Source organism: Sinocyclocheilus rhinocerous, unplaced genomic scaffold, assembly GCF_001515625.1.
Source record: "Sinocyclocheilus rhinocerous isolate Xijiao unplaced genomic scaffold, SAMN03320098_v1.1 scaffold682, whole genome shotgun sequence".
In the NCBI taxonomy this organism is placed as follows: domain Eukaryota; kingdom Metazoa; phylum Chordata; class Actinopteri; order Cypriniformes; family Cyprinidae; genus Sinocyclocheilus; species Sinocyclocheilus rhinocerous.
In genome coordinates, this window is record NW_015642528.1 from 2,183,698 (window position 1) to 2,198,965 (window position 15,268).

General features: G+C 36.5%; 1 protein-coding gene across 1 annotated transcript in view; it reads left to right on the forward strand.

Moving 5' to 3' along the window:
• The window catches only part of LOC107756168 (pyruvate carboxylase, mitochondrial-like), a 141,350-nt gene that overhangs the window by 111,629 nt on the left and 14,453 nt on the right, over positions 1-15,268 (forward strand). The window contains exons 11-16 of the mRNA XM_016573187.1: positions 4,571-4,715; positions 6,222-6,311; positions 6,865-7,086; positions 8,587-8,743; positions 9,980-10,220; positions 10,429-10,678. Of these exons, the coding sequence (XP_016428673.1) occupies positions 4,571-4,715; positions 6,222-6,311; positions 6,865-7,086; positions 8,587-8,743; positions 9,980-10,220; positions 10,429-10,678 (1,105 nt within the window). The remainder of the gene's footprint in view (positions 1-4,570; positions 4,716-6,221; positions 6,312-6,864; positions 7,087-8,586; positions 8,744-9,979; positions 10,221-10,428; positions 10,679-15,268) is intronic.

Consider the following 15,268-nt stretch of genomic DNA (forward strand, 5'->3'; position numbering starts at 1 on the left):
TGCTTTATGCTCAAGAAGCAGTCCAAACAGTTGAACACATTTGTGCTTCCTTATATTTTTGTGGAAACAGTCTTTTTTTTTTCAGAATTCTTTGATGAATAGAAAGTTCAAAAGTACAGCATTAATTGAAAGCATAAATCTTCTGTAACATTATAAATGTCTTTGCTGTCACTTTTGACCAATTTAATGCATCCTTAAAAGCATCAAAAAATAGAAAGTAAAAAAGAAACCCTACTGATTCAAACTTTTGAACGGTAGTGTATGCAGGAACAAACATTATTAATAAATGCTGAAAAAGTATTGCTCATTGTTGCTGTTGCATTAAATAATGTTAAGAATGAATGAATCTTGTTGTAAAGTGTGAGCCTAAAAACAATGTCTTGGTCCAGTGTTATGACACTTACTGTTGATGCAAGCGATCACGGTTCAAAGCCCACTGTCTGTACCAAATCATGAGAGAGCCGTTCTTATAAGCTGAGCTGTATAATCATCTTATGCGCGTGGGGCTAATACAGCTTTACACGGCTAGCAAAGTTGAGAAGTAGAGAAGGCGCCAAAGATGTTCAGTCCAAGTTACACTTTTTCTCAGTTTCTCATGTTCTATCTCTGATTCCCGTAATCTTTGTTTTTCTGGGCTCTGTGATTTTAGGTAAGCATGAGTCACTCAGTCTTTATGCGGGTCTATATATAGAGGCCTGACTGCATGCAAGCACAGCTAAGCGGACGGCACGCAACATTGCCAGCGGCCCACTGTAGCCCAGCTCCACACGCTTGGAGCATGTAACCGGTGGGCTCAGAGTCTGCTAAACCTCGCTGCGGCTGACGTATCAGACTCAAGATTTGGCCGGCGAGCCAAAATCAGTCTTGGTTCAGTTAAATCATGTTTCAAAAAATGACAGATCATGAATAATACATTTAAGTACCATAAGACAAATATGAATGATTCATGTGTGTATGTACATTAAGAAAGAGACTGCAACTGCTGGATCCAAGCCACAACTAATTGTTGTGAAAGAGTGATTCCAGCAGGGGTACATACACCCCGGGGGAAACTTAAGCGGGTTACTGTAAGATTTAGTTTTTGGTTCTTGAACCTATAGGAGTGAATTTACAACTTAAAATATTAAGGCTTGAACTAATTTATTTCCTTTTTAAGGAAACTAAATAATATTTGTGGTTTGACAATTAATGTGTACATTTATTCATTTATTTTGTAGTAAAATATGCACTACTGTTCAAAAGTGTAGGCTTAGAAAGGCTTTTTTTGGAAGGAATTTAGTATTTTTTATTCAGGAAGCATGGATTAAATTGATCATAAGTAAAGGTAAAGACTTTGTACATTGCCCCCCCCCCAATAAATATACGTTTTAAATATTTAAAAATTGTACCTTTGAATTATTTATCAAATAATCCTGGAATACATGTGTCTTGGTTTTCACAAAAATATTAAGCAGCACAACTGTTTTCAACAGTGCTAATGATTGTAATAAGAAAACTTTCCTGAGCATCAAATAGCATACTGTAATAGCTGTATTTTAGTTTAATTGTATTGTAATTTAACAGTATTGCTGTTTTTACCTGTATTTCAAGTAAATGCAGCCTTGGTGAGCATAAGACTCAGTAGTGTATGTGTGTATATAAACAATGCAAATCTGCAGGATTTAAATATCACAATCACTGTTTCCTCACAATTTGAGTACTTAATCTTATGTACTATTTCTCAAAGATGTTCTTGCTGCTGGTGCCTTTTTCATTAACATTTGTATAAATGCTGATGGGTGATATTTCATACTTGTTGAGGTTTGAAAGATGAAAATAAAAATAATACAAATGTCTTGAATTTAATTAAACACCCAATGTGGATTTTACTTATGAATAAACTTGCTCCTAGGCCTTTCTCAGTTTCTCAGCCGATTGCCCTCAGAATTGTCAAAACTTGTGTAAGACTTCATTATAATAATAGTAGCTTTTATAGTAATAATTAGCTATCATGTGAATATAATATGAATACATTTCTAGTTTGTTGTTGATTAAGGCATAATTGAGTCTTTCTAATGAGGCTGTGGAGAGACAGAAGATTGGGAAACAGAGTAAAGCACAGTGGACTTAAGATATTTCAGCACCCTGGACAGCTCCAAACTCTGAGCTACTCAAATTGGTTAAATCTGTGAGACTACGTTGTGATATCGCCATCTGTACTTCCATCTGTCTTGTTATACAGGTCCCGTGGCTTGATGGTTGGCACTGTAACTGCTCATTTTAACCCTGTATTCTTCGATGTGGTTGCTCCTTATTTCTAAATGTAAAAATCCAGACAGGTAGCCTTGAATATATCCACAGCCTGTCTGTGCTTAAATGTTTAAACTCCAGTGTTTTCTCTCTCCCGCTCTCTCTCTTATTCTCTCTCTTCCCTGATTTTATCCAGCCATTGTAGAGCTTGTGGGCAACAAATTGTTTCCAGCAATACCCAGTGGTTTACCACTAAACAACACTGTCCAAGCAAAGCTGTAAAAAGACATTTCCTTTACCAGCTATGAGAAAGCTTTGATTATTGTGGATTTATGTGCATGCTTGTGCTCTTCGGCAGATGTGGTTGTAGAATCATGTTATTGAAAATCCCTTGTTTGCTCTGCTTTCCAAAAAATCATTAACTCTCTGTTATGTATTATTATACCATTGAGTAAAAAAATCAAACATCGTTTTTTTTCCTTTATATTTATAATAAATACTTTTTATTTAGTTATAGTTTTGTTTCCTTAAGGCAGCATTGAACCATAAAATTGAAACAATGGATGTTTTCGTGCCTGAAGTAAATTGCACATCCTTCTTTGTAATACGAATATAGTTATCTACATAATGTAGTATGATTCTAATAATAAGGTTTAATTCATGGTCAGTTTTTGCATTTCTGTTACTTAGAATATGGTCCTCCCTTCTGCATAAAGAAGAGACTCATGAATTGGACGTTGTCTTTTGGTTCAGTGAGTCAAAATTCGTTTGTTGCCTGGAGGCAACACAGTCCCATAGAGGGTTAAACTTGCTGCCCGTCAGCTATGGTAGTCGCAATGGTTTTCAGTACATCAGTATGCATCTTATTGTACAAGTATGCAAAGTCTGTAGCTTCAGACTCTTTGTCTTACACAACATTATGTACTTCATGTCTCCGGCATTGTGTCTGTATGTCTGTATAAAGTTAAAAGTTTGGACGCACATGATTGATTTTGTATTAAGACGTACAGTAAATTAAAGGAATAGATTACCCAAAAATGAATTATAAATGCACCCTCATGTCATTGCAAACATTTTTAACTCTGTGGAACATTTTGAGAAATATCTTTCTTGGTCCATACAATCGTCAGTGGTGACCAACACAGGTTTACTAATGTTCTTGAAAATATCTTTTGTTTTTTGTTTTTATTTTTCAACACAGAAGTAAGCTATTTTCTGTAAATGGCATGCGATTCATTAGGTATATAACTTAAGAATGACAAAGTACAGTATACAGTAAAACTATTTGCAAAACAAACCATTGTGTTCATGATTATTGTAACAAAATATACCAACATCAAGCAGCATAACAGACTGTTTTTGTACAGCTAACTGACACCAGAAGTCTTGCGCATTCAAGCCAGAAATGGCTGCGTCTGCTTTTACATTTAAAATGCTTACAGTTTGTTTTTTGAGAGGAATAATGTAAAAGTTTGGAATGAGGAGGAATCCTGCGGTCAGAAGAATCTGGGTCAGAGTGCTGGCGGATTAGAGCTGACTCTGTCCAACTCTCAGTTCTTGGGAGAAGATTTGGACTCGGCCTCTCTTTTGGTTCCTTTTCTTCCTCATCCTCAATGTCTCATTCACTTGTTCTCTTAAGGTCTCCACTAAACCCTTCCGTAGAGAATCAGTGTGTTATGTGTATGTATGTAGGTGGCAAGGGTGCAAAAGCCAAGTGCTAAAACTATAGAGTTTCAATTAACACTTTGCTTATTCTGTTAGTCTCTCACATCTGCTCCCTTTTCAACTCACTATCTCTTCAACCTTCTTCCGATTTCATACCCTTTATTTCATGTCTGTCTAAACCTTTATTATCTCCCCTGCTCCGACTGCCATTGGAGTCCAGTATCGACAGTCAGGCTAATGGATTCTGGAAAATCTTTCATGTTCAGCCGTTGGTTTCAGCTCATAGCACCACAGAAATGCATGTAGCAGACTATATCAGGAACACAGGACTTGAAATGTGTTGCATGTTAGCTCAGTATATTGAGTTTTTTCTTCATGCTGTAACAGTGAGCACCATTTCTTCAGTGACCCGAGCCCAATTTGCACACACTCAAAGGCAGGTTTGAATAGTGATGGAAAGGAGTATTGAGTGTTTCAATAATGGTATTGATTTTAGAACTGCCTACCGAATGGCCCCATCTGCCCTGTGTAGGATCATTAGCACCTAAGCTCAGCCCGTGTTGATTGGTCTTCGTCTCTCAAGAGCTGCCCACTCTAGGCTCTCTCCAGCTTTCAGCTCATCAGTTCCTCTGAACTAGTTAAAAATTTATTTGTCTGTTCTCTTTTCTCTCCCCAGACAAACATCCCGTTCCTCCAGAACGTGCTGAGTAATAATCAGTTCCTGAATGGGACGGTAGATACTCAGTTCATCGATGAGAATCAAGATCTCTTCAACCTCAAACCGGTGCAGAACCGAGCCCAGAAACTTCTTCACTACCTGGGTAACTTTTTATTGAACAATTGATTCAGTGAACAGAATGATTCACACGTTTGACTGAATTTAAAGGTGCACTTATTTTATATTTGATTAATTTCAGAAGTGCTATTAGTTTTTGTTAGTGTCAGAAAATAACTTTCTTTTTTTTTAATTCAATTTTGTTTGCTCCCTTGGAATTTATTATCAGAGGCATTTATACCTTTATGAGGTTATTTATTTCAAATCATAAAACACAGCATGTTGTCGATTTATGTCAGAAACTCTCAGTATGACCAGTTATGGCTGCTAAATATAAAATCAAATCAAGTAGCCTTAAATAATGCACAAGGTGTCATGAAATAATAAACACTCTTCAAGAGTGTTTATTGAACTCATTTCAACTAAACACATTGTTTAATAGACCGAGAATAGAATAGAATAGAATAAAAGGTCAGACAGCAGATGAAAGCAAAATCCATAGAATATACTACTTTTGACCCCACATTGATAACATCTGGGACATTTTTGTCACATTTTTTGCTTCATAATTGATTTCTTTGTGTAAAACTTTATTTTTGAGGTACTGTATGTTAATGAGGTACTCTAAAATAACTGAATGCATGTTTAATGCATCAGTGATCTTATTACAGATTATAAACAGCTCTGTGTTTCTTTTATGAATGTTTAATGTCAGTGCAACTAATACAGAGTGAATTGTGCAGATTTGTATGCTACCATTTAAAAGCTTAGCATCAGTTAGATTTTTTTAAAGAAATGTAATACTCAACCAAGGTGCATTCATTTGATCAGAAGTGATAGTAAAGACATTTATTGTTATAAAATATGGTTATTTGAATTTAATTTAAGTTTCTATTCAGCAGAGAATTCTGGAAAAAAAGAAAAAATTTATATATATATATACAATATACAATATATATATATATATATATATATATATATATAAACACAATCAGCTTGTTCTCTTATTTTTTATAAATTCGTTTAGGTTTCTGTAGTTATATACAGAATATACAATATATAATATATATATATATATATATATATATATATATAAGCACAATCAGCTTATTTTTCAGAATGATTTCTGAAAGATGTGACAGACGACTTGAGTAATGGCTGCTGAAAAATCACAAGAATAAATTACATTTTAAAATATATTCAATTTTATTTATTAATATTTCACAATACCATTGTTTTTACTGTATTTTTGATCAAATAAATGCAGTCTTGGAGAGCAGAAGATATTTCTTTTAAAAATAAGAATAAGATAATGAAAGATTTTGGAAGGTATTGTGCATATGAACAAAAATGTGTACTTTTCACCATCCCTGCTCTTTCTCAGCAGCCCTTTACAAAGTTTAAGTCAAGCCAAGTGCCAAAACCTTTTAAGTAACGTGGGCTGTGCAGTCTCCAGTCCACTTGACCCATCCACTCAGTGTATTATACCAGCAGAGGTGGATTTGAAGCAGTTTGGACTATTTGTGTGTGATTGCGTTTGCTTGTCATTCAGGGCATGTTATGGTGAACGGCCCGACTACTCCGATACCTGTCAAGGCTAAGCCTTCTCCCATCGATCCGGTCATCCCACTAGTACCCCTCGGTGAGAAACACACACACTTTCCTTATCTTACATTCACACGCTGTCAGTTTCTCACACTACAAACTCAGCATAAGCTGCCTTTGCACTTGGTTGCCGTGATATTTCATTGATGCACTGCAGAAGGCATGAAGTAGAGTATGTTTACGTCTTTCAGAAGGTGGTCATAATTCATTCTTCCCCCTCAGCGTTTCATGAAGTTACCCGTGACTGTATTAAGAATCTACATCAGGAGGACCATAATAGACATTTGTTTACAAAAGAGCCCCTCCACCACGGTTTCATTCACTTTTTTTACTTCCATCTTGTGTGGATTTGTTTGGATATGTGCCAAGAGCGAAAATCAATTGTTGTGTTCTGGAAAAACTTCTTCATTCTTTGTTGTAATACTGTATTTCTATTAAGATGCATGTTGTCGTGCATTTGTGTCTGTATGTGAATAATAGCCCTGATAAAAATGGTGTTTTTTTTTCCTTTGTAGTCCTACGCAGCGTGGTGTTTGTGATAATGTCTGTATTATTAATTGGCAGTTTGTGTGTTTGTATGCACTCTGCAGGTGAGCCACCAGTGGGTTTCAGGGATGTGCTGCTGAGAGAGGGTCCGGATGGTTTTGCGAAGGCGGTACGTGCCCACCAGGGTCTGCTGCTTATGGACACTACGTTCAGAGACGCCCACCAGTCCCTCCTGGCCACTCGTGTACGCACTCACGACCTCAAACGGATTGCGCCTTTTGTGGCTCACAGCTTCAGCAACCTCTTCAGTGTGGAAAACTGGGGAGGTGTGGTACTAGTTCGGCACTATTGTTTTCTTTCCTTTTCATGCTTTCTTTCACCCTCTCTCTCTCTCTCCCTCTCTATTTTTTGCCTCACCGCTCTCTCGCATTCTAGCAGCAAACCCAGCCCACTATTCTCCAGCTTGTCTACATTGGATTCCTCTTAATGACTGTGTTTTAGTACTTTTAAGGAATAAATGTTTGTTAAAAAATAAATGCAATTCCATTGTTAAATGGTTTGATGATTTTACTAATAAATAAGTTTAAAACAATTTTTTCAAAATGTGTTTACACAGGCTAGGTACCATAAATCAGATAATTGGCCTTTACGGTTTATAAAACAGCTTTAGTAAGCAACCACTACTGGCAAAACGCATAATGCATTTTTTGATAAATTTTGTCTTATGAATTATGGATAAATGAAACCATCAAAAGCAGTTTTTCGCTGGAATAAAATATAAATATTAGATGAGACACCTAAACTTGGGATAGTTCACTCAAAAATGAAAATTTTGTCATTAATTACTTACCATCATGTGTTATTCCAAACCCGTAAGACCTTCGTTCACCTTAAGAACACAAATTAAGATATTTTTGATGAAGTCCAAGAGCTTTCTGACCATCCATCGACAGTTTTGTTTGCGCACAAAGTATACTCGTAGCTTCATAAAATTAAGGTTGAACCACTGATGTCACATGGACTATTTTATCAATGTCCTATCTTTCTGGGCCTTGAACATTTCAGTTGCGTTGCAGTCTATGTAGGGTCAGAAAGCTCTCAGATTTCATCAAAAATATCTTATTTTGTGTTCTGAAGATGAACGAAGGTTTTACAGGTTTGGAACGACATGAGGGTGAGTAATTAATTACAGAATTTTCATTTTTGGGTGAACTGTCCCTTTAAATGAAAAAGTAAACAACATTAGAAATGCTGATTTGGCAACTAAAATAAAACTGAAATAAATTAAAGCTGAATAGAAAATGTATAGACAAAAATAAAAATGACAACTACTAAAACAAATTAAAATGAAGACTGAAAATATTAAGCTTGTATAAAATATTATTAAATAATATATCAGTATATAGATAATATGAAAATAACACTGCCAGTCTTTAACTACACTGATTTAAAACTATTTATATAATAATTATAATTCCTTTTTAGCGCCAAGCGTTTGAGTCACTAAAGAACTTTGATTCACTAAAAAGAACCGGCACAAAAGACTCAACTGGTTTCTGTATTTATTTATTTTTGATCAAGAATCAGTTCTGGATTCCTAATCCTAAAAGTAATTGGTTGTCATTTAGCCTTTATAAATACTGAATGACTGTTGCACACTAAATGTGTGTTGAGTTCATTTCTGGAATCAAAGTAAGGACTTATGATTCCAGTAGGAAGGTGCTTTACATGCTTCTTAGAGTTTTCCACATCTGTTCCACTTATGTTTATATCCTGATCCTCTTATTTATTTATTTTTTGTCTTGTCTCTCTTTCTTCTTCACCAGGCGCTACATTTGATGTAGCAATGCGTTTCCTCTGTGAGTGTCCCTGGAAAAGGCTGCAAGAGTTGAGGGCTCTGATGCCAAATGTGCCTTTTCAGATGCTTCTGAGAGGTGCCAACGCCGTTGGATACACCAACTACCCTGACAATGCCGTCTTCAAGTGAGTCATGTGGTATCTTAAACCACAACCTGCTCACAGTCTGAATGAACTTCTCAAATGTTAATCTTTTTATGAACCGGAATCCCGAGGAATTGAATGTTCTGATTCAGATTCCACTTACAGCAATGAATATTTTCATACCATTGAGAAAGCACATGAGGAATCAAATTGGAAATGACTTTTTTTTTTTTCTTTCTTGTTTGCCACTATTAAAAAGAACCAGCTCATTAGAGTCATTTGTTTATTAATTGCTTGCTATGACTTTGCAATAGTAAAATCTTTTGCCATTACACTATAGATTCAGGAACAGCACAATTCTGCTGCTGAATAGTGACACATGAAACACCGACAGAGTATTTTAATATGGTTTTCCGCCCACTTCAGCGGAAGAATGCAGACATTAATGAACAAAGTGAAAAATCATTTGGTTCCACTACATGTTAGAAAAACCCTTTGTCTTTACTAGCTTTAGTCTTCTCCATTTGTTTCTCACTGCCACTGACTCTGGCCCCAAGCACCATTCAGATGGCTTTTAATTCACATTAGAATGTGGAGCTGGGGAGCATTTGTGCTCCTTTAATGACTTTGTTTCAGACCTACCATAAAATGGCTGCTACCAGTTTCCATTCAGCATTTTCAATGGCAAAATATGTAAATGTAAATCAAAAATCTCCTATAAACTGTAGGCAACATAAGCAACTGACATTTTAATGGGCCCTAAATACTTGCTTAAATAAGGTAGGAGAACAAAAAACAGGAATGACACATGTGTACATCTTTTAAGCCTCCCCTAAGTAAACAAATCAGTGTTATTTTAATATTATTTATACGCTATTATAGTATTCATTAATATTTTAAATGAGCTTTTTTATATTTTCAGTTAGTGTTTTATTTTGTGTTTTTATAAATAAATCTCTGTTTCACTTTATTTTTATTTCAGTTTTAGTTTCTCATTTTAGTAAAATTGTTACTTCAGCTTAAACTTTTTTTAAATTTCAGTCAGTTCCCAAGGCAACATTTCTAATTTACATTAAAGTTTAGGTTTTTCATCTTATTATATAGATATATGTTTTGTAATATATAATAATAATAATATATATCATATATTTTTTTGCTTTATTTCAGTTACCAAAAACAGGGTTATTATAGTTTTAGGTTAAGTTAACAATAACAACACCAAAACAAACAGCTCTTTGATATATCATTACTCATTGCATCATTTCCTGTTTTTGTTAGGTTCTGTGAGGTGGCTAAAGAAAACGGTATGGACATCTTCCGTGTGTTTGACTCGTTGAACTATCTTCCAAACATGCTCATGGGGATGGAGGCAGCAGGTGCAGCAGGAGGAGTGGTAGAGGCGGCCATCTCGTACACTGGCGATGTTTCCGACCCCACAAGGCAGAAATATTCTTTAGACTACTATCTCAAACTAGCAGATGAGCTAGTCAAGGCTGGAACGCACATCCTCTGTATCAAGGTGGTTGTTTGTTTATTTTTGTGTGGGGTTTTTTTATCCATTTGTCTGTTTTGTTAACTTCAACTCTTGCTCACTCTTTCATCTCGACTGCTGTTCCCACTCTGCCTCCACCCACACATAAAATACCATTGCATCACTGTCTCTGTTTGTTTCTGGTGCACTTCTCTCACTTTCCTTTACTTTCTCCCTCTGTCTCTCCTCTCTGCAGGACATGGCGGGTCTCCTAAAGCCTGACTCTGGCCATTTGCTGGTGAGCGCGTTGAGGGACTGTTTCCCAGACGTGCCGATCCATGTGCACACTCACGACACCGCAGGGGCTGGAGTGGCTGCCATGCTGGCGTGTGCAGAGGCTGGAGCAGACATTGTGGATGTGGCAGTTGACTCCATGGCGGGAATGACGTCCCAGCCCAGCATGGGCGCCATTGTGGCATGTACCAAAGGCACCAAACTCAATACTGGTGAGGGTTGTCAAACTGTGAGCTGATATACACTATATTATATTATTATGTATATGTAAATTTGTAGTTATGTTTAAATAGACTGATAGATGGAGAGATGGATGGGTGAACAGGTTGATAAATGTATATAAGTGTAGATAGATAGGTAGATGGATGGATGGATGGATGTAAGGATAGATACGAAGAATGGATGGATGGATGTGGTTATGTGGACAGACAGACAGACAGACAGACAGACAGACAGATAGATAGATAGATAGATAGATAGATAGATAGATGGTAGATGTGTAGGTAGAAGGGTAGATGGGGTAGATAGATAGGTAGATGGATGGATGTAAGGATAGATACGAAGAATGGATGGATGGATGGATGTGGTTATGTGGACAGACACAGACAGACAGACAGACAGACAGATAGATGGATGGATGGATGGATGGGTAGACAGACAGATAGATGGGTTGACAGACAGACAGACAGATAGATAGGTAGACAGACAGACTGAGAGACAGACAAACCGATAAATGGGTAGATAGACGATGTAAGGGTAGATACGATGGATGGATGGATGGATAGATAGATACGACAGATAGATAGGAAGATGGATGGATGGATGGATAGGTGATGAATGTGGTTATGTATAGATGGATGGATGGATGGATGGGAAGGATGGATGGGAAGGATAGATAGACAGGTAGATAGGAAGATGGATGGATGGATAGATTGGTGGATAAATGGATGGACAGATGGATAGACAGATGGTAGGATGGGTAGAAAGATAGATGGGTGGAGGGAGAGATAGAGAGGGAGTGAGAGAGAGATAATGTTACCACTGGCTTGCCTCACTGTGGAATCTCATTGGTCGAAAATTTCTCTCCATAGAACTAGAGTATATTAAACATTAATTATTTCTTGATGGCTGTGATTGACGGGTTACCTGACAGTTCTGCATTAAGTGAGGACAGCAAAACTGTTTGTTGCTAGCAACTTTCTCATCCTGGTTAGGACATGGCGTTAGAGTGATTAATTGGTTGTTTTGTTTTCTGTTGTTTTCTGTGCATATAACAGTTCCTCATTTCTTTTAGTTTGCCTGAGTTTCCATGATACAGCCCATCACTCATTTTCCAGGTCATATGTTAAAGGGAACATGATGTAAACGTTCTTCTTCTATCATAAAAGCTATTTTCATGAACAATTACTCCTCATCCTTCTGCAGTCCTAAAGCTCTCACCGCAACCCAAAATGTTCTTTGTGGTATTTAATATTCAACACACCTGCTTTACACTATTTTTCAACTGCTGTGCCTCATTTTATGCAAATGCTCCCACACTTTCGTTCACTTGATTTTTCTTTCCCCTTCTTCATAATCCGAGGGCGAATGAGGTCATGGGAAGTCAGCTAAAAGAAGAAGAAAAGCAAACAAAGCAGGGCAGGAGTGGTAATGAAATGGAAAGAAATGGAAAAAAACGATAACACAGCAAGGCCAGTCAGTTCTGGAAAGAAGGAGAAGAGAAAGGAAATGATGTTGGGGTGAATGTAAAGAGTAGAGAGAAGGGTCAGAGCGGACAGACATCATTTGGATGTTGGTGGCTGACCCTTTGACCTTTCCTTAATTGTGACATTACTGTGGCTGCTGGTGCTTAACCTTCACTGATGAGTCTCGTGCCTCGGTGGGTCTTCTCGCATAGGGTGTGTGTGTGTTTGCGGCCAGAGACTTTCAGTGCGGTCGGTATGGGAGACCATCTGTCCAACCATGGGTCACTGCATCGCCAGCCGCTGTAGTGACCAATGGCATGAAGATCTACTTCATTAAGGCTGCTTCATACTGCCACAGAAAATGTCAACATTTCTGACATCCTGTTGACTGTATAATTAACATCACGCAAGCAAAAGTGCTGATGTACTGAATATCAGCACAGCTGTGATTGATTTGTGGATATTGTTTCTAGGGATTATTACATTGCTATTATTAATCTGGTTGATAGTTGATACTGATAAGCAAATAATAATTTTCATGTTATGGTCGGTATTGAAATTCTGTAATATGTTTTTTCTAATTCATTAAAAAAATTAAATGCTAATAGCCAGAATCAATAGTTTAAATTCTACAAGTAAATTTAGGACAGTATAATGTACAATATAAAAAAAATTGATACTCATTTTGAGATTTAAGTGTTATTAATTTTTTTTTAAGAATAACTTTAAGTGTTAGATGACAGCAGAGGCAATAAACATTTTACTAATATGGTAAATGAGCATGTACAATTTAGCCGATTTCTTACCACAGGGTTTTTGCGGGTCTTAAAAGAGTTTTCATACGCCCTTACACAATTGAAGGCCTTAAAAAGTTTTTAAATCAGAGCAGAAAGTCTTACATTAATAAAGTCATAGCATGCAAAGCAAAATATTTATATCTTCCTCTGTATTTTTGTTTTCCAATATAGATATCTAAACGTTTTTAAATCAGGATACGTTTACTTGAGAAAAAAATTAAACCATTAATTAAGTGACTTTATGCTTGAAACAAAAACAAATATCTGTCAGTGGGGTATGAAAACTTGTTTTCCCTTTTAATAAAGTTGATTTTTTTTCTGAGCTCGCTGGCAGATATTTGTTCTTGTTCTTTATCAGTTTCAAAGAAAACACTTATTATCTTACATCATTTTGCTTCTCAAGTAAATGTATTTTTATCTAAGAATCTTTATTTACTGTATATTAAAGGTATAGTTCACCTTCAGTTGCTGGTCCCCATTGACTTCCATAGAATGAAAAAATTAAAACACTATGCAAGTCAATGGGGACCAGCAACTGAAGGTGAAATATCCCTTTAAGAGAACACATTGGTGTATTGTGTTCGTTTTTAATTTTTCTTTACTTGGTCTTAAAAAGGTTTTTTAAAAAGTCTTAAATTTACAGTGGTCGACCGATATATAGCCAAGACTGTATATTGGCAAATATCGAAAACAGTACTTTTATTTTAACAGCACTAGGAATGCACCTGAGTGCAGGTGCATTCTGTTCTCTTCATTAAATTATTAGACAGATCTGTTAAACAGTTTATGAAAAAGTATTGCAGCGTTTGCCTTTCTATTATTAGTAAAAGAAATGCAAACGCTATAGTACTTTCTCATATACTGTTGGTATTCAGCAAACACTGTGTGCATTTATGTCATTTAAACAAGTCTTTGAATGTCTAATTCATTTTTAATTTCACCAGCTTTACCAGATCCAACTGTCACTGGATATGCACAAGCAACAAACTTTAAATTCTTGTAATAAATGAAAAAATAGTGTATATAATGGCTTTATATTGGCTATCAACCACCTTGCATTCTAGTGCCAATCAAATAGGTACTAACTGTTGTATAAACACTCATTTTATTTGCTTGGACAGTGTGAACTGGCCTTTACAGTAGCTCTCAGTTATACTGTTATTAATATACAGGCTGTGTAAGCTAATATAATTTGCATCTTAGACTTTCTAATTAAGCCACCAAACATCACATTAATAAAACAAAGAGACGTGAGCTGTGGCGCTCACAAACCGGAAAGCCCTGGTTGTTGTTTCTATGAAAGTCCATCCTTTATGTATAGATTCAACCCCCTCCGCTGGAGCTCCAGATGGCGTGGGTGTGTGACTTTGGCAGCACGAGACTCATCAGAGAGCTCACATGATGAGGAGGTGTTCACGCTTTTGTTGATTCAGTTTGTTTTATTCCCACAAGATTCAGCCGTACCCCCCTCACTCTCACTGCCCCGTGTTTCTTTGGTTTTTCGCTCCTGGAGGTGTTGCCCAGGTAATTGAATTGTTTGGAGGCTGTCAGGATTCCTGTGGCAGTGGTATTGCAGTCTCTGTCTCTGTTCACTGTTTTGTTGCCATATGCAGCATCCAGTATTAATCACCTGTTTACAGCTTTTTAAAACAAGCTGCCGTATGTGATGTGAAGAGAAAGAGACAGCGTTGACAAACGCTCGATACTTATTACAGTACTCGCAAGGCAGCACTGTATTGATATTCCCCAAACGTTCCATTTGTTCTCTCCTCCTCCTGAACCTCCGCCTGAACCTCTCAACAGATCAAAAATCAAATGAAATTTAAGATTAAAATGTGAAAATCTCTCACTGACTTGCATTCAGTACGTTTACATGGACAACAATACTCCGATTTTAATACGATTAAGACAATACTCTGATTAAGAATCTACCATGTAAACAGAGATTTTTGATTACCTTAATCCGGCTTAAGTCATAATCGAAGTAAACACTAATCGAATTAAGACATGTGGAGTATTCTCATAACGAAGACAAACTATATGTTTATATGTGAAATTCTGGAGGGGATGTCGTATGGCGTTGCGTGGGGACGTAAAGATGTGTGCCATTAATTAATCTATGTACTATAACATGTAAAACGGGAACATGAAAGGAATATTCTAAAAGCAACTCATGTAATCTGATTTTAACAAGATTAAGACAATATTCTGATGAAGAATCTACCATGTAAACAGAGATTTTTGATTGACCTTAATCTGGCTAAAGTCATATTCAAAGTAAACAGAAATGATTAACTGCACTTGAAGCTTTCATAAAATT